At 42.4% G+C, this 21,217-nt stretch overlaps 1 protein-coding gene across 3 annotated transcripts in view; it reads right to left on the bottom strand.

Moving 5' to 3' along the window:
- Nucleotides 1–1,370: 1,370 nt before the first annotated feature.
- Nucleotides 1,371–21,217, bottom strand: part of GAK (cyclin G associated kinase) — a 97,123-nt gene continuing 77,276 nt past the window's right edge. For 2 of the 3 annotated variants that reach the window (XM_087716266.1, XM_087716264.1), the window contains 6 exons: nucleotides 11,602–11,724; nucleotides 9,587–9,706; nucleotides 6,842–7,078; nucleotides 4,414–4,562; nucleotides 3,249–3,425; nucleotides 1,371–2,078 (listed from right to left, as the gene is read on the bottom strand). In XM_087716266.1, coding sequence (XP_087572392.1) covers nucleotides 1,977–2,078; nucleotides 3,249–3,425; nucleotides 4,414–4,562; nucleotides 6,842–7,078; nucleotides 9,587–9,706; nucleotides 11,602–11,724 — 908 coding nt within the window. In that variant the 3' untranslated portion in view covers nucleotides 1,371–1,976. The remainder of the gene's footprint in view (nucleotides 2,079–3,248; nucleotides 3,426–4,413; nucleotides 4,563–6,841; nucleotides 7,079–9,586; nucleotides 9,707–11,601; nucleotides 11,725–21,217) is intronic. The other variant, XM_087716265.1, reaches the window with a different exon arrangement.

The following is a 21,217-nucleotide window of genomic DNA, read 5'->3' on the forward strand; positions in this document are numbered from 1 at the left end:
ACGGTTACACAAAGTGTTTCCTGTTATTAAAGATTAAGTTGCAAATAGCTCTATTTAGAAGTACAGGAATTCACAGGAGGGCTTTGTTTTACTCTAATTCTGCATTTTATCCTAATTTTTACAGATTTACAGAATTTTCCCAATACGCTGTAAATGTTGCTGAACTACAACTTCCATCAGCCTTAGCTAATATAGCCAATGATGCAAAATGTTTCAAAACTATAATCCAACAAAAAAGAAAGGACCCTATGTTCCCACGTTGCTGCCTTATACATTAGCGTCTTCAGCCTAATATTATCATTTCTAAAAGCCACTTTAGCAAGCCAATTGCATTTTCTTCAGGGGGAAAAGAGTTTCAAGTAATTGTAAGGAATTCAAACTTTCTTGTTTTAACTTTGTACATTGTTCTCTGGTTGACACCAACTTGGAGGTGGTTTTTTTTAATAGGACCTCTCATCAACACTTCTGCCCTTCTTTCCCCAAAAAATAGAGTTGGTTCTCTAAAGGGAAAAAGACACTGCACCCTGAATTAAATTTCTTCAGGAGTTACTCACAAATAAAGCAGCCCTTCAGTGATTAGGCCAAGCTTCACCTCAGCGGTCACCCAATCAGACAAAACAATCCATAATACCATAAAACAGGCAATAAATCTGAACAGCAAACTAGACTCTCTATTGGGAGCTACTAATGCAGCTCGGAGACCAAATGTTGAAATGCTGCTACTCTGATACAATGTTGAACTACATTACAGTATTCAGTTAAGAAGTTATACCCAAAAGTGAATTTTTCTCCCCGGTTTTAGAACGTGTTCTAAAGGACACATCAAGTAGGGGGATTGTCTTTAAATAATATCTGTCTATCCATCCATCCAATTTAATTATACATATTGATAGTCTTGAAGAGGGTACATATCCATACATGCAAACCTCCAGACTCTGCAGCCTTTATAAATAATGAACAAAAGTTAGCTATGGCTAGCAAAAGTATGCACACTCCTTCAAAGAGGCAACATTTATGCAATTTCATCAAATGTGAACCAAATGGACTTCTACTTCCATCTGTGCATGTGTCAACCTGCCTGAAAATTGCGTATCGATCACCCGGTGCAGCCCAGAGGGAGAAGTCACAGGCGCTATCTTTCTGGTTGAATACCTGAACATTAACTGTCTTGCCTCCAACAGTATTATAATAAATAAAGCAAGACTACCCAGTCGTCCGCTTCTTTGTTTATAGTTTACAAGTTTGTTTTGTTTTGCTTTTTCTTTAAAAGGAAGTAGTATAAACCCAAGATTCGCCCAAGCCAACTTCTTTCTCCAATTGGAAGAGCTTTTGGCTGAGCAATTGTTGATGCAGGGTAAGGAACGCAGATGTTGTCAGAAAACTATTTTAATTATTTACAGAATGATCATTGGAAGGATTACATAAAATACAGAAGAAAAATGTACACCTCTAACAGAAACAAGAAAAAAAATGTTGTTGAGCGAATTCACAGACTATAGGATAACAAAAGCACTTAAATAAGGCAAACAAGGAACAAAAAGGGGGAGGGGAATCACAAAGACTACATGGGAAATAAAACAGAAATGCAAATTGAGGTTTTGTGTTTTTCAAATGGAAAAATTAAAAAAAATCAAGATTCGAAACAGATGATGTTCCCACTAGCAAAATTTTGCTCATGCCAGCAGCCATTATTAGAATTACTGGTGCATTCAACCTTCTGTAACACAGCCTGAAACTTGCCACTTCCACCACACAAACTTCCCAGCACTGATGGGGATGCCATCTTTGCGAAGTTTCACATTTTATCTCCTACAATACACACTGTGTGGCTGCGTGTACAGTTTTAAATTGTGCAAGAACAGGGAAAGTTGTTTTGTCTCCCTCCTCCAACTAAGGAGGTTACACTACAGCACTCGAGATTCAGTTTTGCTGCCAATGCATTTTGAAATCAATTCCCTTGCAGGAGGGACTTTCTGTTAAAAAAGGGATTTTGAGCCTTGGTTTTCAAATTCTGACCACGCATCGTTCAGCTCCATGAAGATCATTTTGGCATAGTGCTCATAAGGCTGCCCTGTAGCCTGTAAACAAACAAACAAAACAAAGAAAAAACTGAATTACAGTGCAACCGCAAAAGTAAGTAAATTTAACTTAAAGTTCAGCAATGAACTTTATTTCTGGAGTTAAGAAGAAATCCCCGATATTATTACTATCTGCACACTGATTTTTTATATTCACAATTTTATTTTTTTCAAAGAAGGATGAGTGCACTGAACGAGCTCTGAACTGTGTTTTTTTTCCTCAGAGAGACACGATCGACCAATTTGCCCATTATGGAACAAGAATGGTTTTGAGTACAGATGTCAATATGGAACCACATGGCACTGAGGACAAACAATTTAATGATTTCCCCTTCCTGTTCCAGAAACAGTCAGCAGGTAGTCCTTGACTTACAACCCTTTGAAGTTATGACAGGACCCCCCCCCCCCCCAAAAAAAATTGCTTATGATCCAGTTCCAAATATGACCGCATTTTGGGCCCTTGGCAATTAGCCCACCTATATGGCATTTTATCCAAAAATTGGCATTCACATCTGGGTTGGGAAAGTTGGAATGGGCAGGTTGCCTTAAGGTTCTCAACTCAAAGCCTACTTACAGTCAAAAGCCTTGGTCCCTGAAGCAGCCACCACAAGAAGGATGACAGCAACTCGCCTATCTTTGTGTATATTCCATAAACCAGGAAGATTTGACCAAGCACTTCCACGATCCGCTATATGTTGTTTCTGTGGCAGCAAACCATGCTTGTTTTTAAATACTGCACACCAGAAGTGGTATTCATCCGGTTCTCTCCGGTTCAGGCGAACTGGTAGAGGCAGCTTTGGGGACTCTGCCCACCCACCCCGACGTAATGTGCAAGCACTACATATGCGCATAAGGTGGTGCGTATGCGCAGACGCAGCACATGCACTCACATTTGCGAATCGGTAGGAGAAGTAAGTGAATCCCACCGCTGCTGCACATTCAAAGCAATGGCAGTTAGCAGAGAGCGTGATGCACTTTAACTTTTGACAACAACAACAGTATGTGTGTGTCGAGGGCGGGGCTGGTAGTCATAATTCAAAAACAAGTCATTGGCACGTTTTTTGAAGAGGGCCATTAAACAACCAGTTGTAAGTTAAGGTCTACCTGTATTTAGCATTCATGTAAATGTTCATTACTCTATCTGTTTGTGAGTATTTACCAGACACTCACCTTATCTGGATGAACAACAAGCGCTGCTTTTCTATAGTACTTTTTGACCTGGTCAGGGGTAACCAGGTCTGCCATCCCAACTGGCTTCCATTTGGTTTCACCTTCCCAAAGCACAGTGTGAAGAGTAGATAATAAAGCTCTTATGTTCCTCTCTTTTCCATCAATCCAGTCTAGAAGCTGGCAGAGGAAATGGGAAGGAATGGGAATTCGCATAAGCCAAATGCTGCACAACATTTCATTGATGTAGTTTGGTTCTTTGTATTGCTACCCATAGCAACATTTGTTATCTGACAATGTTGATATGTAATCATTTAATACTTGCTTTCTAACAGCCACTGACCCACTTTGCACATGATGAGTTCACAATTGCTTCTGCTTAACTATTATAGCACTGAGCTAATCTCCACTTAAGCTCACCACATCTTAATATACAGAAGCTTTTACACATTTGTTTTTCCTATCAATGCACCTATTGGCTCTCAAATCCAACTGTGCAACTCCTTGACTTGTTACACTTTCAGTCCCTTGTCTCACAATAGATATTCCTTACATTGATAGGCTTGCTTTTCAGGGTTTTTTCTGGCTCTGCTACTTGACTTTCTTTTAACTGAAAATGCCAAAGACAGAACCTCAGATCTCTTACTTATGCTCAATAAGGCAGGGGTGTCAAACTCAGGGCCTGGAGCCCGAATCTGGCCCCTGAGGTGCTTAGATCTGGCCTGCAGGGCTGCCCTCAAAACAGCAAAGGACCAGCCCGCAGTGCCTCTGCCAGTAAAAACAAGCTTGGGAGGGCCACGGGTGGCCCCCTGAACTCCGTTTTCTCTGGCAGAGGGCTGCAGGAGGCCGTCGCAGCTGAAAACAGAGCTCAGGAAGTTGTTTTCGCTGGCAGAGCGCACAGGCCACCAGAGGCACCCCTGACACGAGTGACACCAAGCTGGCCACGCCCACCTCGGCCCTCCGAGGTCAAACACAACCCTGATGAGGCCCTCAATGAAATCGAGTTTGACACCCCTGCACTAAGGCAGCCACCTTCCTTCCTATTGTACTTTTTTTGTAGCCATTGCCTCTTATAGTGCAAATTCTTTTTGCACTGCATACAATCCACTTCTTGGTGGAAAACACGAATATGATGCCAGGGGAAATGTTCATCATAAATGCTACAAACCTTTAATTTTAAAGGATCCATATCTTTAGATAGTTCTTGCTTTCTCATCTCAGCAATGGTTCTGGGTCCTTTTTTGTCACACTTCGTTGAAAAGCCTTGATTTGACAAAAGGTCTTCAAAATCATTTTCTGAAACTTTGGGTTTGTGTCCTGGCAAAGAAGAAAAAAGAAGCTAGGCATTTTCCTGTTAATAGAAAATTTACACAGAAATGACAGATTTGTTATTCATTACTCATGTTGGTGATTACTGAGCCACTATTTTTTAGGAAATGGTTATATCTCCTTGCTCAGAAACAAATCCAACTTTTTTCAACAGGGCTTATTCCTGAATTAGTCTGTTCCCTTGATGCAGACTAAGGGAAAAACCGGTGACTTACTAGACGCCTATCTTCTTTATAATCAGTTACTTGTTATTTACATGTTTCCAGTTAAGAATCTCAGCAAAGCCCAGAAATTAATGGTGAGATCTGAGAAAATCTTGGTTCAAAAATGTCATCATAGCCCAGGGGTAAGCAACCTTAAACACTCAAAGAGCCATTTGGACCCATTTCCCACAGAAAAGAAAACACCGGGAGCTACAAAACCCTCCCCGTGCCTGATTTATTTCCTGAGTAGCCAACAATACTAGCATATGTAGTTGAATTAAACATTCTGTTTTCTTCTGAAACTTTTCTTGGATTTATCCATGGTTGGCCTAGTGGGGTTCATAAAGCTCAACAAATCGCAATCTGGCGGGTGTCACACATTGGCGATTGCAACCACTATTTTGAGTGACAAGGCGCTGCAGCAGAGGGATGAAAGAGCCACATGTGGCTCCAGAGCCACAGACTGCTAACCCCTGTCATAGCCACACAATGATTAGGTACCATCAGATGAGTAAACATTCCTATTCATTTTCTTCTCTCAGTCTACACCTTTCATATTGGCAGTGTAACAGATCTATATTGGTGCAATTAGTTAGCAGCATTCAACCCTTTAGTATATTCAAAGAATGACTAGGTGACCTTGGATTAACCTCAGTGGTGGGCTGCTGCTGGTTCAGACCGGTTCAAATGAATCAGTAGTTCCGATGATCAGCTGCCCCCCCCCTTCCACCCGCCCTATCCTGTCCTATATTTCCTTCTTCCTGGCTCAGCTGATTTGCATGGCACAGATGATTTCCATGGCTCTGCTGTTCTACTTACTGGGGCTGCCTTAGATGGTGAGCAGCTGACCTTCAAATTGCTGTATTTTGAACGCTGTGCACAAGTGCGTTAGGCGTGTGCCTGCAAAGCACACGTGTGCGTGCAAACCGCATAACCACCAAACTGGTTGTTAAACCAGTTGCAGCCCACCACTGATTAACCATTATGGAAGATGTGTTCTGAAGCTGAGAGCAACTCAGTCCTCTGTTAAAGCAGGAATAGACAACTTGTAGTACTCCAGCTATTGTTGAATTACAACTGTCAGCAGTCCTCACCAATGTTGAGCAAGGGTGAAGGATGATGGAAGAATTCTCAGCCAAAGAAAAAGGTTTCATTCTACTGGCTGGAAAAGGCTCCACGGGCATTTACCCTCCTGGAATTACCTCTGCCCAGGATAATGGAGATAAAGAATATCCCTTATACTTTCTTTAAATGGAAAAAAAAAAGTTCTGTAGGCAATCCTCATGTTCAACCCATCAGCTTCCTGGACAAGCGTAAAAGCTCCTTTCAATTGGTTAAATACACACATTTTTAATGAAGAGAAAAAAGAAGGAATGTTCATAAATTTAGATGTACACTCCTTAAATTGTGAAAGCTGGAGGGCTACATAAATCAATTTGATTGTGCTAGAATTGCCTTCCGGGGCCTAAACAAATTCCCAGCCCACTTTGTAGAGTCAATCAGATTTTATTAGATTTAAATTCCAAATCCAGAGCAATTTAGAAAAGCTCATAATAACATAATATAAACACAAAATATAATATCAGCATCTGTATAGACAACTCAGTACCCACTCAGAGACAGAGAGAGAGAGACAGAGGCAGAGAGACAGAGACAGACAGAGAGAGAGACAGAGACAGAAACAGAGACAGAATCTAACAAGTTACAACATCCATTCACTTCCATTTTACCATACAGAAGCATAGAACAAACATGCCCTATGCAGCCCAAGCAGATCACATTCAGCCATATAGTGGGGGCTCCCCTCTCTGATGTAAATTTTAAAAAAGAGATAGGAAATGGAGGAATTTGGAAGTAGGTATGCTCTATTTCAAGGGATAATACATTTTGACTATATGAACAACCTAAAAAAATAATAATCTTGGAATCAGGAATTTAACTGTGCTGTCTCAGCTAGATAGTGAGAAAAACCTGTCCCCTTAAAGTTAATGGGGATTTCCTGCCAGTTGAAATGTGTAAGGTCAAAGATTATGGCCTAATGCAAGCCTGATGCCATGTACTTACCAAAGCCAGGGACTCGGATGCCTCTCTCCTCCCGCCCTCCAATTACACTAAAATTCACAGTGTAGTTGGGTTTGGGTTGTGTGCCCAACTTGGCTTGTTCCGGAGGTTTGGGCTGGGGTGAAGGTTGCCATGAAGTGCCGGTGGTTTGTGGCTTGCTTGTTTGCCACTGAGTCCCCGCTGATTTTTGAGCTGACTTGGGCGCAAAACTGCCAGCTGAGAATCCTCCACTAGATGTTCCTAGATAAGAAACAATGGAACAACTAAATTATGCTTGAGTCAGAAGGGAAATCTTTCCAAGAGCAATTCTATCACAACATTAGTAAGAAGGGTGCTATTAAATGTAATTCAAAAGCAGCACCCTGAGCCAAAACCATTAGTAAAAAGTATGGCAAGATCTTTCAACAGTCCAAACTGCAAATATCAGTGACTGCAAGTACTGGTATGCTATACAGGTAGTTCTCAACTTACAATGACAACTGTTAGTCACACAGTTGTTAAGTGAATCTGGCTTCCCCACTGACATTACTTGTCAAAAGGTCGCCAAAAGGGATCACATGACCTGGGGACACTGCAACCGTCATAAATATGAATCAGATGCCAAGTGCCTGAATTTTGATCATGGGGATGCTGTAATGGTCATAAGTGTGAAAAACAGAAGTCACTTTTTTCAGTCCTGTTGTAATTTTGAAGAGTCATTAAATGAATGGTTGTAAGTCAAGGATTATCTGTGGTCTAAGCTGCCCTGGACAGACACAATATAAAGGCTTGCAGTAACTCTTAGTGCTGATCTTTAAATCTAAGTTAAATAGTGGAAAGCATATAAATTAGTGGTTCTCAACCTTCCCAATGCCGCGACCCTTTAATACAGTTCCTCATGTTTTGGTGACCCCCAACCATAAAATTGGTGTCTCGGTTCCTAAGACCATTGAAAATATGTGTTTTCCAATGGTTTTAGGCGACCCCTATGAAAGGATCGTTTGACCCCCAAAGGGGTCCCAACCCACAGGTTGAGAACCACTGATATAAGCTTTCTTTCTGTGAGAGGGAAGGGAAAACAGATGGCCAGATGCTTGAGATCAAACTAGGACAAGTTAGTGGCATCACACCTGTTTGTGAATACAACCTCAAATATCAACAGCCATCCCAACAAGAAACCGAACAAAATTATGGCACATACCAAAATAATGCATGGCCAAATTTGTGAAACTGCAAGTTGCTTGAATATAAAAGAATAAAGGAAGGGTATTCATTTTTCAAAATGAAGGATGACTTATAATTTGCATCAGATTTTTGGAAGTGAGGGTGGCATATGTCCATATTTAGATGGCATATTTAGAAGTAAGGGTAGCCAACGTGGTATCCTTCCAATGTTTGGACTACAGCTTTATCAGCCTCGGCCAACATGGCCAATGCCAAGGGAATGTGAGCGGTGCAGTTCAAAACACCTGAAAAATGCCAGTCTCCCACCCTCATGGAATAATAATCCTCATACCAATGTTATATTTTTATTACTTTTTTCAGAAAGGAAAAATGCACGGTTGCACAAAGAGAACAACAGTCTAATAACAAAACCATCAGGAGTCCTGTGCTGATCTGGCAGGATACAAATGTAATAACTAGTGTGTAAGTAAAGATTAAATTAAATGATGCCAAAAAAAAAAAAGCTTTCTATGCAGGAATTGCTCATCTAATAATCCGGCTCCAATTCTTCCGACTGTCAAAGAGTTATTTGGAGGGGCAACTCATATGTATCTCCTTGGGATCCGCTGGACGTGTTCCAAATCTTTCCTGAAATATGAACAAGGAGGATGGAAAAGAGAACAGGGAACTAACTGGGACGTAGTCCTTGACTTACAACAGTTAATTTAGTGACCGTTCAAAGTTACAAAGGCACTGAAGAGAGTTACTTATGACCGTTTTTCACACTTACAAACCCTGCAGCATCCCCATGGTCATGTGATCCAAAATCAAAATGCTTGGCAACTGACACATATTTATGACGGTTGCAGTGTCCCAGGGTCACCTGATCACCTTTTGTGACCTTCTGGCAAGCAAGGTCAATGGGGGAACTAGGTTCACTTATCAACCGTGTTACCAACTTAACAACTGAAGTGATTCACCTCACAACTGAGAAGGTTGTAAAATAGGACAAAACTCACTTAACAAAACATCTCGCTTAGCAACATACATTTTGTAAAACCGTGGTCGTACGTTGAGGACTACCTGTGCACCATTGATTTTGTGGCCTTTCTAGAGACATTACAATGCTCCTGATGTAGGTCAGCCGGCATAGTTTCACAGAGGACTCCGGAGAGCTTTCATCCAATTACTCTTCAAATACCCTGTTCAACTGTCAAGCAGCCACAATGACAGGTCAGGCTGCTCTCTCTTCTAACTCAATTTCTGTCCCACCAGTCTGTCACATTGACCCTTTCCCGTAGCTTTTGCACGGATTCCAGTTCAAAAGGTGGGCTAGACTCAGCTCTCCATTTTTTGAAATTAAAGGGCAAGATGGGCCTCAAAGGAGCAGCAAAGGATGAAAAACAAGAGCACCAAATTATTTCACAGAGCCAGGGGAAGCTCCTCTGGAAGAGAATCGGAGTGAAGGCTACAAACCATAGCAGCAGGTGGCTGAATTCCCTGAAGCAGCAGGTGGCTGGAGTCAAATGGAAAAAGTACCCTTAAAATAAAAACGAGTGATGAGTAATGACTATGGCCTTTCATTAGCTTTATACCAACACTTACCTGGAAGGCCACTTCTCAAGTTTGCAAGGTCAGCAAAAGGGTCAAGATTTTGTGATTTTGCTTGATTGGAGGAATGACCCAAGGAGCCACTCGCTGGCCCTCCTGTTGTGAAAGCTGAGCCTGTGCGGTAGTAAATGCAAACACTTGGTTTTTTTTTTTTCTTTGTAACAGCAACTATTCATTTTGGGGGCTGTTTGATACCTTTTCCAAACACAGCCAGCATCCACTGGCTTTTCTATAGTTTCCCCCCAGTCTGTATGCATGTTGGAGTGTTGCCATTATTGTAATCCATGTTAATAGGCAGTTATCAGATTGAATATATGAAAAAGGTAAAGGTTCCCCTCGCACATATGTGCTAGTAGTCCCTGACTCTAGGGGGTGGCGCTCATCTCTGTTTCAAAGCCAAAGAGCCAGCACTGTCCAAAGATGTCACCGTGGTCATGTGGCATGTCTAAACACCAAAGGCCGAAGACGGCGAAGGCGCATAGAACGCTGTTACCTTCCCACCAAAGGTGGTTCCTATTTTTCTATTTGCATTCTTACATGCTTTCGAACTGCTAGGTTGGCAGAAACTGGGACAAGTAACGGGAGCTCACTCCGTTACGCGGCGCTATTCGAACCGCCAAACTGCCGACCTTTCTGATCGACAAGCTCAGCGTCTTAGCCACTGAGCCACTGTGTCCCTATGAATATATTATATTGAACAACACATAGCTTCCACATGTAAATATATGAGAAAAGTATCGTGCTGGTATTGGCCAAATCTTGTTGGAAGTTAGGTAAGTGTATGCTGTCCTTCAATCAATCCCTTGGATACCATGAACAATAGCTGTGCCATCTTCAAGCTTAGGAAACTTAAACATAATCTCAGCTAGACTTCTTAAACTAGTATATAGGGATGTGTGAATGTATGTATAAGTGGAGGTTTTAATTCAGAAAGTTAATATGCATTTATTTCTCTGTGTCCCAATTCTTTGAATAACTAAGAATAACAAGACCGGGATTTTTATTAGGACTCCTTTTTGTGAAATCCCCCCCCCCCCCCAGATAGCACCCAGAAGCAGAGAGACTCCTAATATTATGGGATCCATTAACCCATGATTGCTGTGGAAGCAGTTTCGGTAGCAGATTAAGTGATATAATTAGCAAAAATCAACCATGTTTTTATAATGCCGGAGAAGGGAAAATACAAGCCAGGGTAAAGCATCTCAGTTCAGAACGAACCTTGCTCGTGTAACTTTGATTGACATTGAACAAATCCGATTGGCACATTGGATTAATTTGCTTCCTTACATTGAGGGATTAACAGAGATGCTTCACAAGGGCGATTGCTCAGTTTATTCTTTAGGATGCAGGTAGGGAAGCTGTAGAAACCAACCTCTTTTATTGACTATGCATGATACTCTACTGTTCATTCTAAATTCCTTTAATGACCAAAATAAGATGCCATGCTTCATCTTTGATTTTCTTGCATGCTGCTGGTTTTATCTTGAAATTGCAGCAGCAGTTCGAAAACAACAACAACAACACATATTTTAATTCAGAAATTCTATTAAGACCACAATGAGGAAGAGTGCCAGAAAGCAAACTTGGCAGGGCATAAGATATGGACCAAGGTAGCCAATTGACCCTGACTGCTTATGCCTGAAATTTTCCCCATCCACATATAACGAAGTTTCATTTCCAGTTCTAAAACACATACAACTCTAAGGGAAGGCTGTTGCCAATTCTCCTTTTATTACGCATCCACCATTTAGGTCTGAACGTATTCCACAAATTGCAGCAGAATGGAATGTTAGCAATTGCAAATGTTAAAGCTTGCTGTCCTTTGCTATTGCTTTTTAAAAACAAAATCCAAACTGGCCATACAGCCAAGTGTTTCTTGCAGGTGTATAGTATTTTAAAGACACTGCATTATAAAGCTGTCAGGTCTCACAATGCTATCTGATGCTACTATTAGCTTTGCCTACTTGCTTTTAGCAGCTAAAAATGCAAGCGACAGCCTCATACCATACCTTCCAAAGCTGACTTCTTAGGTGCTGTTGGGATAGTGCTGTCAGTCCAAGAATCCCAGCCACCTAAAAGGTCTGGCTGACTTGCCGAGGAAGTTATTTTAGGTGGTTCTGGGGCCAAATTGCCTAAAAGGACACAAATCAGAATTCATACGTTAGGGTAAAGGCACGCAAAAAAAAATGCATAAACTTACATCCCGCAGATCAAGAGCTGGTGCTGTGGTTAGAATACACTCATCACCTTCTTTTAACGACCCCCTAATCCCTTGTGGGCTGAAGTCTGGGCAACTGAATGGAGCTAGCAGAGTATTTACTGGCCGGAGGCCCTTCCGGTCACCAATGAGGAGTTTTGTTCAGCAGATATATTCTCACTATGCCCAGAGAGAGAAATATCTGCCTCTAAGATTGTGATTATGAGGTGAGAGCTCCACCTCGAGGCCACTACACCAGTGGTTAGAATGCATTATTGCAGACTAATTCTGCTGACTGCCAGCAGTTTGATCTGACCGGTTCAATGTTGACTCAGCCTTCCATCCTTCTGAGGTTGGTAAAATGAGGACCCGTAGGGGCAATATGCTTTACTCTGTAAACCGCTTAGAATGTGCAATAAAGCACTATATAAGTCTAAGTGCTATTGCTATGAAAATGCAGTTAGGACATTTAGCAGAGATTTTAAATCCTTTAGATTTAAACTCTGCTGCTCTCCAACTATTTGTAAATGGGAATTCAGAAAGAAAAAAAAAACCTCCCCAATATTTTCACTGCCTGGAAGGGTTAAAATGTCATATGTGGTGAGCAACAATAGATAACGTTTTCTAATGACATGGGGTTCCTGTCCAAAGCATGCACCGAGGAAAGAATTAGCTGGGCTCCCCCAAAAGGCCATGCAGCAAAATGTCATTTCTGAATAAGGACAGGAAGCCCTGATTTTCCGCCTTCCCAAAGCACATACATTATCTGCTTGCCTCTGAAGTCCACAAACCAGGTTAAATCAAATGACTTTATTGGTATTAACTTCTGTATCAAACAGGAGAGTGAATTATGAATAAAGAAGCATGAACAGGAGTGGGATAGGGAACAAAAAAATATATGAGGTGGGCACATGTCTTCATATAATGCTTGTAAAGTATCCAGGAGAAATATGACAAGGCGCCACTGAGATAGACTGATCTCTGAACTAATCTAGCAGACTTCTTTTGTTATTAAAACTGTAACCCTGAAAACAAGGAAGTCACGTCTTGCTAGCATTCCAACTTAGTGTTTCTCAATCTCAGCCACTTTGGGAAGTGTAGACTTCAATTCCCATTATTCTCCAGCCAGAATTCCCCAGAATTCCGGGAGTTGAAGTCCACACATCTTAAAGCTGCTGAGGTTGAGAAACACCATTCTAGCAGAAGACTATGCTTTAGAAACTAAGCAAGTAGTCCTCGACTTAACAGTTCATTTAGTGACTGTTTGAAGTCACATCGCTGAAAAAAGTGACTTATGACCATTTTTCACACTTATGACTGTTGTAGTATCCCCATGGTCACACGATTCACATTTGGACGTTTAACAACTGTCACATTCATGTCGGTTTCAGTGCCCTGGAGTCAGGTGATCGCCTTTTGTGACCTTCTGACCAGCAAAGTCAATGAGGAAACCAGATTCACTTAACAGCCGTGTTACTAATTTAATAGCAGCAGTGATTCACTTAACAAATGTAGTAAGAAAAGTCATAAAATAGGGCAAAATTCACTTAACAATATTCTCACTTAATAATATAAATTTTGGGCTCAATTGTAGTCATAAGTTGAGGACTACCTGTGCTGTAGATACGGGAATTGACAAAGTTACACATTGACTACGGTATTCCTTTATATGCTCATCTATGGCTGGATTTAAAAATCAAATCCTGTTTGTGTTGGATAAACTCCAATATCAAAACTCTAATTAGCCATGCCAATGAGTATTCAAAAGCTTTGCTATTTATAATCTCCCAGAAAGGTTCACTGCATTGTAAAATAAATAAATAAACGTTGCAGTTAGGTCTTCAATGGGATTTAGGATGTTGCTAACCCAAATCAGGATATTTACTGTATGTTAAAACAAATCATAGTATCACTTTAGTAGTTATGCTAATAAATGTTACTGTGCTATTTTGATGCAGGAATATTAAATTAGAAGTGGACAATCTGGTGCAATGCACACTCTCTATAATCATCCAGCTAATGATGAGATTAGTCCAAAATAGCTAGCTTGCCTTCCTGTGTATGAAATCATGATCTTTTAGAGTGAAGACCTAAATATACCCATAGAGTAGTTATGAGTATATTTAGGTCTGCATTCTAAAAGATCATGGTTTTCTCATAAAAGTTTTCTGAATGACAAAGAACAGAATTTATTTTTTTGTTTAAAATAGCAATGCAGGCATGAGCTGCTTGATGTTACCAGTTTAAATGTCTATCTGAATATTTGAAAGCTTAGAATATCTTATCAAATTACTTTTGATAAGGACCTTAAACATCCCTGAAATTACCAAAAGAAAAGCTCTGTTAAGGCAACTGCAGAACCTTATCATCACCATGAACATTGCCTAGCCCAGCGTAACCTGTGTGCACAGCACACATACACACTCCCCCAACAGGTTTAACTACGGTTTCCAGAAATCCTGCATATCTGGAATATGTATGCCAAAATGGGGAAAGTTTCAACAAAAAAATAGACATTGTCATAGTGTTCCCATGTCATGCTCAATACTAGGTTTCTTCCAACTTATTTCTTTGCCATAATTACAGCTGGGAACAAGGTTTCTCAGTCCTTCCCTTGAGAAACTGGGAAAGAACGGGGCAGAGAATATCAAATGGTGTCCAATACAATTGGATCCACACTGGGTGTTAGAAGGGTAGTACTTAGCAGTCAGACCAAGAGCAGAAAAGTGTATTTCATGGGGGTAAATGGACATTTCATATTATGAGATATTGAGAAATTGCACTGCCATCACCCCATTGTGTGTGAGGTGTTTTGTTTTTTAAAAAAACCTGATGATTATTTGGAGAGTGCAGAGTTTCAAATTTGATCCCCGAAAGTTGGGTTGGACATGTTGAACAAAACGAGTGTGTCAGGCCTGCAATTATATTCCTTTTTAGGATCTTTGGCCTGCCATGCTCTCTATTATTTCATTATGCTGTTTCATTAGTGTAGTAATTGGGAGGGGGAATAGAAAGGAGTAGAATTGTGGAATGTGTTGTTGCCATTCTTTTCTAGAAGCCCAAGGTCATCTTTTGTCTCTGCACCTCTGAATCTGACCGGAACTAGATGGGTGGAAATGCCAGCGTGACTAAAGAAGATTGGACCATGTGATGGATTTATGGGTGTGGGGATAAGATCATGAACTTTCAACTGGGTGAAATCCCAGGAAGTTTTCAGATTTGGGATTTCCACAGATGTGCCAACATGTCTGTCTTTTTTAAATTGGAACTTTAAGGATAGTTTTGCCTTGGACTCTGATTTAATTCTGCATGATATTTGGAATGCTGACAGAGTGCTTGTTTGCAACAAAATAGCTGTATTTATTTTTCCTGGATTTAATCACCTTTTGGAAAGCGAATTTGAAGTGCTCTGCAGTCGTAAAGATTACTGTGCAATCTCAGTATAATGGATTTGTCAATTGAAGCATCCTACATAGAATCCAAATGTCTAATACATGAAAACTCCTGCTCACAATAACAGTTAAAATGCCGGCTAAACAAGCATAACTCAAATATTTTATAAAGCACTTGTAAAAGATGTACAGGCAGTTTGGTATAGTGGTTAAGGCATTATGCTAGAAACTGGAAGACTGAGTTTTCCAGAGTGGGAGGAGGGAGTGGTCACGTGTGGGTTTTATCTTAGCCTGATTGGTCCAAGACTGAGAGCAAAGCTATAAATACTGGTGCCTTCCAATCCTGGCCCAGATTCTCTCAGTCTTGGTCCAAGTACTGTTAGAAAAGTGTTTAGGTAGGATTTTTTCCCCTTTGTTTTAGTCCTTTTGCGATCTGGTTTCTATTTGGCTAATTGGGCACTTTAAAACTCTCAAACTTCTAAATTGTGCTGCTGCGGCCCCAAGGGACAGATCTCTGCCTCGGGCGGCTGGGCGAGGGCCCTGTGGGGCGCTTTGGTCTCCCCCCCGCGGGCCAGGAGCCTCAGCCCTATCCCCGGGGGTGCGGGGATGCCAGCTTCGGTCTTCAGCTGCTTCCCAGGAAGCTCGCTTTGCAGCAGCGGCGACAGGAGCGGCTTCAGCGCCACGTGAAGCGCGCAAGCCGCCCGCCTTACAGCTGATCGGCCCGGGCGGCTGCCGCTCCGCCACTTATCGTCTTATTTGCTGTGGGGGCCGTGCGGGGGTGAGGAGAGCATTCCTGAGTGCCGCGTGGCTCCCCCCAACCCGATTCAGCGCGGCGCCGGCTCCTGGAAGCTCGGCTGAGCCACTGGAGTATTTTCCAGCCTTTTCACCCGTGCACAGAGTTCCCTCGGCCATTTTGGGAGGTCGCCACATGCGCAGGGCCTGGTTCGGCCTACCTCGTGGGTGAGGCCTAGCACGAGGCATTGGGCCTAGCTCTCCCCACAGATCTTCAGGCCCTGGTTCCGGTGGGACGTTCGGAGGCCTGTATTCCTGCTCCCTTCGTTGGACACGTGAGTGGGGAATGGACGAGGAAGCGGAGATTCCCCAGGGCCAGGTGGTGGGCCCAGCTGGGGGTGAGGAGGCCCTGGATCTGGAGGTGGGGCGGGGGGCTCCCCCCCAGGGATCCTTGGTCTCTAGGCACCCTTCTAGGTCCTCCACTAGGGAGGAGGCCAGGCGGCACAGGGCTCTGGAGAAGACTTTTGCGAGGGCGGAGAGGCAGGCCCAGTCGGCCAGGCCTTCATCCCGGGACAGGTCCAGGTCTCCCCTTGGGCCTATGTCCAGCAGATCTTCCCCTAGGGGATTTAGCCCAGCATCTTCCTCTAGCTCCCCTGGCAGGTCTCGGGCCTACTCCAGAAGGAGGCGTTCTCCATCCCCTGCAGGTGATCCCCTGGAGGGTACGTCCAGGGGCCCCTGTTCCTCTCAGAGGTTGGCTCCCCAGGGGCCTGGTTCTGTTTATGGGGATGTGGAGGATCTGGATAATCTTCCTGAAGGAATTAAAAGACTTATTTCTGCAGCCATTTCACGGGGCATTGTCCAACGAGACAAAGGCTCCCTTTCTTCTAAGCATGGGGGGCTCGGCAGGGTTCAGTATCGGGCTTCCTCTCCTTCCATGGTCAGTGAGGCTTTGTTCTTGGGGGGGGGGAGATTCCCCAGGAAATGGGCTTCTCGGATGATGAGAATACAGCCCTTTCTGATGAGCCTTCTTCCAAGGGCCTCTTTGTTCCGGCCATGTTTAAAATTCTCTTGGACAAGGCACGGCAGACCACTAAGGTTGGGACTGGGGACCCTTCAGTGCCCCCCCCAGGGATCCTGACATGGCCATGTTTTCCGCTACGGCCACCAACAAGGAGGAGATCCCTGCTCCTCCCCTGTTTCGAGGGTGTCTTCGGCTACCATTGGCTGTTGGCTGCGTCAGGCCATCGTGGAGGTTTACACAGCCTCGGGTCGGCCGGCTCCGTCGGGGATCACGGCGCATTCCACTAGGAGTGCCGCAACTACGGCGGCATGGGCCACGAGGGCCCCGTTTGAGGACATCTGCCGTGCGGCCACTTGGGCTTCCCCGACATCCTTCCTCCGGCATTATCGTCTGGATGCTTTCGCGTCTGCGGACGCGTCCTTCGGTCGGAGAGTTTTGCTGGGGGTGGCGGCTGAGGCTCCCCTTGGGCCCTAGTGTTCTTGTTCTCCCTCCCTGGGACTTTAGCTTGGGTATGTCCCACATGTGACCACTACCTCCTCCCACTCTGGAAAAAGGACGTTGGTCTTACCTGAACATCTATTTTCTGAGTGGAGTAGGGAGTGGTCACGACCCGCCCTGAGTTCGGTTGGTTGGGGCCAAGGGGAGGGCCCGGGCGTTCCCGGGGTTTGTTGTGTTGTTGTTTTTATCATTTCAGTTGTACCGTTCATCTTCGAGAGTCTGGGCCAGGATTGGAAGGCACCAGTATTTATAGCTTTGCTCTCAGTCTTGGACCAATCAGGCTAAGATAAAACCCACACGTGACCACTCCCTCCTCCACTCAGAAAATAGACGTTCAGGTAAGACCAATGTCCTTTCTAGTCCTGCCTTAGACTCAAGGCCAGTTGGGTGGCCCTGGGCTGGCCACTCTCTCTCACCCCTAGGAAGCAGGCAATGGCAAACCAATTAAGAAAAACTTTGCCAAGAAAATTGCACGAACATGTCCAGGTGGGGTCAAAAACCAGGAGTCAAAACTGACTCAAAGGCACAAATAAAAGTATAAATAACTGAACTGTTGTTTGCTGTTAACACAGGCAAGTATCAGATTCTACAAAACACCAGGCATTATGTCTATATTATTAGCCTCAATTGTCAAATGACTAGTTGCTACTGGATAAACAGATGTCTTCTGCACTCAGAAGGTCCTTTAATTCTGTAACTAAAGATGGCCGTCAAGATTTCCTCAAAATAAGGTACAGGTTTGGCTTGCCTCAGATCCATGTTTAGCGTCTCTTAATTAGCTAGAAAAGTCATCAGAATTCAATTTCAGAGTTGCCTGCTTGCATTAAATCACTATAATCTTTTGACTCCTTAAACCCCTCCTACAGATCACAGGGCCTCTCTTTTTAGACATTTCACTATCAAGATCTTTCCCAAAACTTTTCCAAGTCAAACAGGCAGGTTCACAAATGCCTTGTTTTGAAAGTCTAACTTCTTACATTTGAACAGAGACTCAATTAAACAAACCAAAAAGACATAACTGCTGCATTTGTGAAACTGACACATGCAGACATGTGAAACCATCCCCTCTCCACCCAACCCTCTGCTACCACTGTCTATGCCGGCCCGTTGAACCGAAAAAGTTGGGGAACCCTGATATAGAACAATATCATTGAGAACGAAAAGAGGCTTCATTAGTCAACGACAGAAGCAAACAGTTTTGCACCTAAGTTCAATATATACATAATTCTCTCATTTAAGGATCACAGAGTCAGTCTGTAATTGAAAGCTTTCTAACTTTTAAAAAATATAAATATATACACTTTTTAAAGAAGTGAATACTGGGAACATATTTCAGGTCAAGTATATTAATGTGTAAAATTAAAACTAGAGGCATATTACAAGTCAGACCTGGAAGCTATCTTTTACTTTTTGGGATTTCAGGCCTGCCACATTTTCTACTGTGGGGAAACGGGAGAGGGTGTTTCTTGGAACCCTGACAGGTTCCTTTGCTCTTATTGCTATAATGTAACTTTGAATATAGATTCCTTCTAGTTCTCAGTTGCACCAACTTTTGATTTCATTCTTGGCAATTTTTCAATTGCTTAATTTCTCCCATCTCCTCAATAAACTAAGGAAACCACATGGGGCTGGCAGCGATGTACTTGTACTTGTACTGGGCCTAATAGTACAGCAATCTCAGTGACCACAGGGCACTATGGTGGTTGTAAAGGTGAGGACTGGTAGCGCATCACTTTTTTCAGTGCTGCCATTAAACATACCACTAAACGTATGATCATAAGTCGGGGATTACCTATATGGTTGGAATTTGGTTATAATAGCACACTTTGAGTCATGTAATCTTTAGGAATAGCATGATATTTGTAGGAAATCCTATTGTTGCTTCTGGTCTCTTCCCTATCAAGCACCCCGCCCCCCAACCTCAAAGTCTCACTGGAACTCAAGTAATAGACATCTGTCCCATTGAATATACAAAGAAAAACCACACACTTTTTTTGTGTGTGGTTGGCTTTTTTTGTTTTAAATAATTTTCTAGCATTTTTGGGGGGGAGGGGGGATACAATGAGGTTTAATTTCCTTATACAATTTCACTTCAGTGTTAGTCTGGCTTCCAAAAAACTTTCTTTTGTTCCACTCACAGGAATTTTTTATCTTGTTTGCCAATCTGTGTTTATTGTGCTACTATTATGATTTTATGTAAGTTAACTGTTATTTGCCGCCCAGAGTCATTGAGAGATTGAGATTCTTGGCAGCATCTTACAAGTCATATTTTAATCTAGGCAAGTCATACAGAGTACCCTAAGCTGCCTCTTTGACAATTTCCTTTTACAGTTGCTCTCTGTTCAGCAACACTTCCAAGCCTTGATTTAAATTCAAACTGCATTCTTCAGATTTTGGATTTGTTTCTACATCTACATCTGAACTTCATTCCAAGCAGCCATCCCAACCTTGTGGCTGGTGGATATATTGGATTAAAAAACCTGCTTTATTCTGTATCAGAGTGTATAACGATACAGTGTCACAAAGTTATCCACAATACAAGAACTATAACTGGAGTATAAGAGGCTGCTAATGTGACTGTTCTACTGGTAAACAGGCGAGTCCTTCCTGGGTCTTATTTTGAATTTTCCTGTTCTACAATTGCCAGCATCCAATTCAGGTCAATTAAGCTAAATGACTTGAGGTCTCTGCATGTTCCACTTTTCTCAATTTAACATTCAAACATTTAGTTCTGACTTTTAACAGTACTGATTTTAAAAATGCAAATGGCTTTCTGGTTGGGCTGCATTAGTGTTTTCAATCTACCTTCCAAATTTAGCATAAACCAGATCGACTGCCATTCTCAGATTTCATGTCCAGAAGGCCTTAGCTTACTCTGAGAATTAACAGAATGGTTGGTGGGGGGGGGGGGGGGGAGTCACAATTGTCAGTTGCTCTAGATGTTAAATGATTATCAGAGTCAAAGTCAGACAGAGAATAAACCTTCATAAGTTGGTAAACTACATACACCAGCATTCCCAATATTTCCAGCCATGTCAGCTGGCAATTTTAAGAGTTTAATTCAAGTTTTGAAAGCCTGTGTCAACCTGAGGACAGCTTCAACAGATACATTCCTTAATCCATTCCGTGAAAAAGACAACTGCAGTGAAGACTGTTTTTATTTCCTTATATGCTTCTGTCCAAGGTTACTATGAAAATTATTTCACCATTGAAGTGAAATATTTTGTAACACATCAGTTAGATACCCACTCAGGGTTGTATAAAACCCTCAGTTTAACAGTTACAGATTAACAGACCGAAATCTTTTCATACAATGTACCCCTTCTGTTCCTGCATAGTATTCTCATTTGTCATTTTCTGCAGGTGGAAAATCCCCCTTCATCAACTTATGCAGGTATGTAATGCCCATTTAAATTTAATGTACATTTTGACTTTATTGCTCTTTCTTTTTTCTCCCTCCTGGCTGTTACACTAAAAGATTTCCTGTAAATAACCAGGCAGAAGGCACCTGCTATTTTAATAGAAATGGGGATGGTTTATTTCTTTAAAAAAAAATGTGCATGTAGATTGGATAGTTGAAAAAAAAACATGACAGCCACAAAAGTTTAAATTATTATATTGGTTACACAAGATTTCACTGAGGTCAAAAAGTCCCTGCCCAACCCGGTCTTACAGCAAGTCTACTAAAGCCCTCTAACAGATGACGCAATCACTTTAGAAAAGCTCTCAGCATCTTTATCCAAAGCATGGAGCAGATGTGCTATTAAGCCGGCAAGAGAGATCTT

The sequence above is a fragment of the Thamnophis sirtalis genome, unplaced genomic scaffold, assembly GCF_051295495.1.
Source record: "Thamnophis sirtalis isolate CommonGarterSnake01/CBP01778 unplaced genomic scaffold, rThaSir2_p1.2 scaffold_5, whole genome shotgun sequence".
NCBI lineage: Eukaryota > Metazoa > Chordata > Lepidosauria > Squamata > Natricidae > Thamnophis > Thamnophis sirtalis.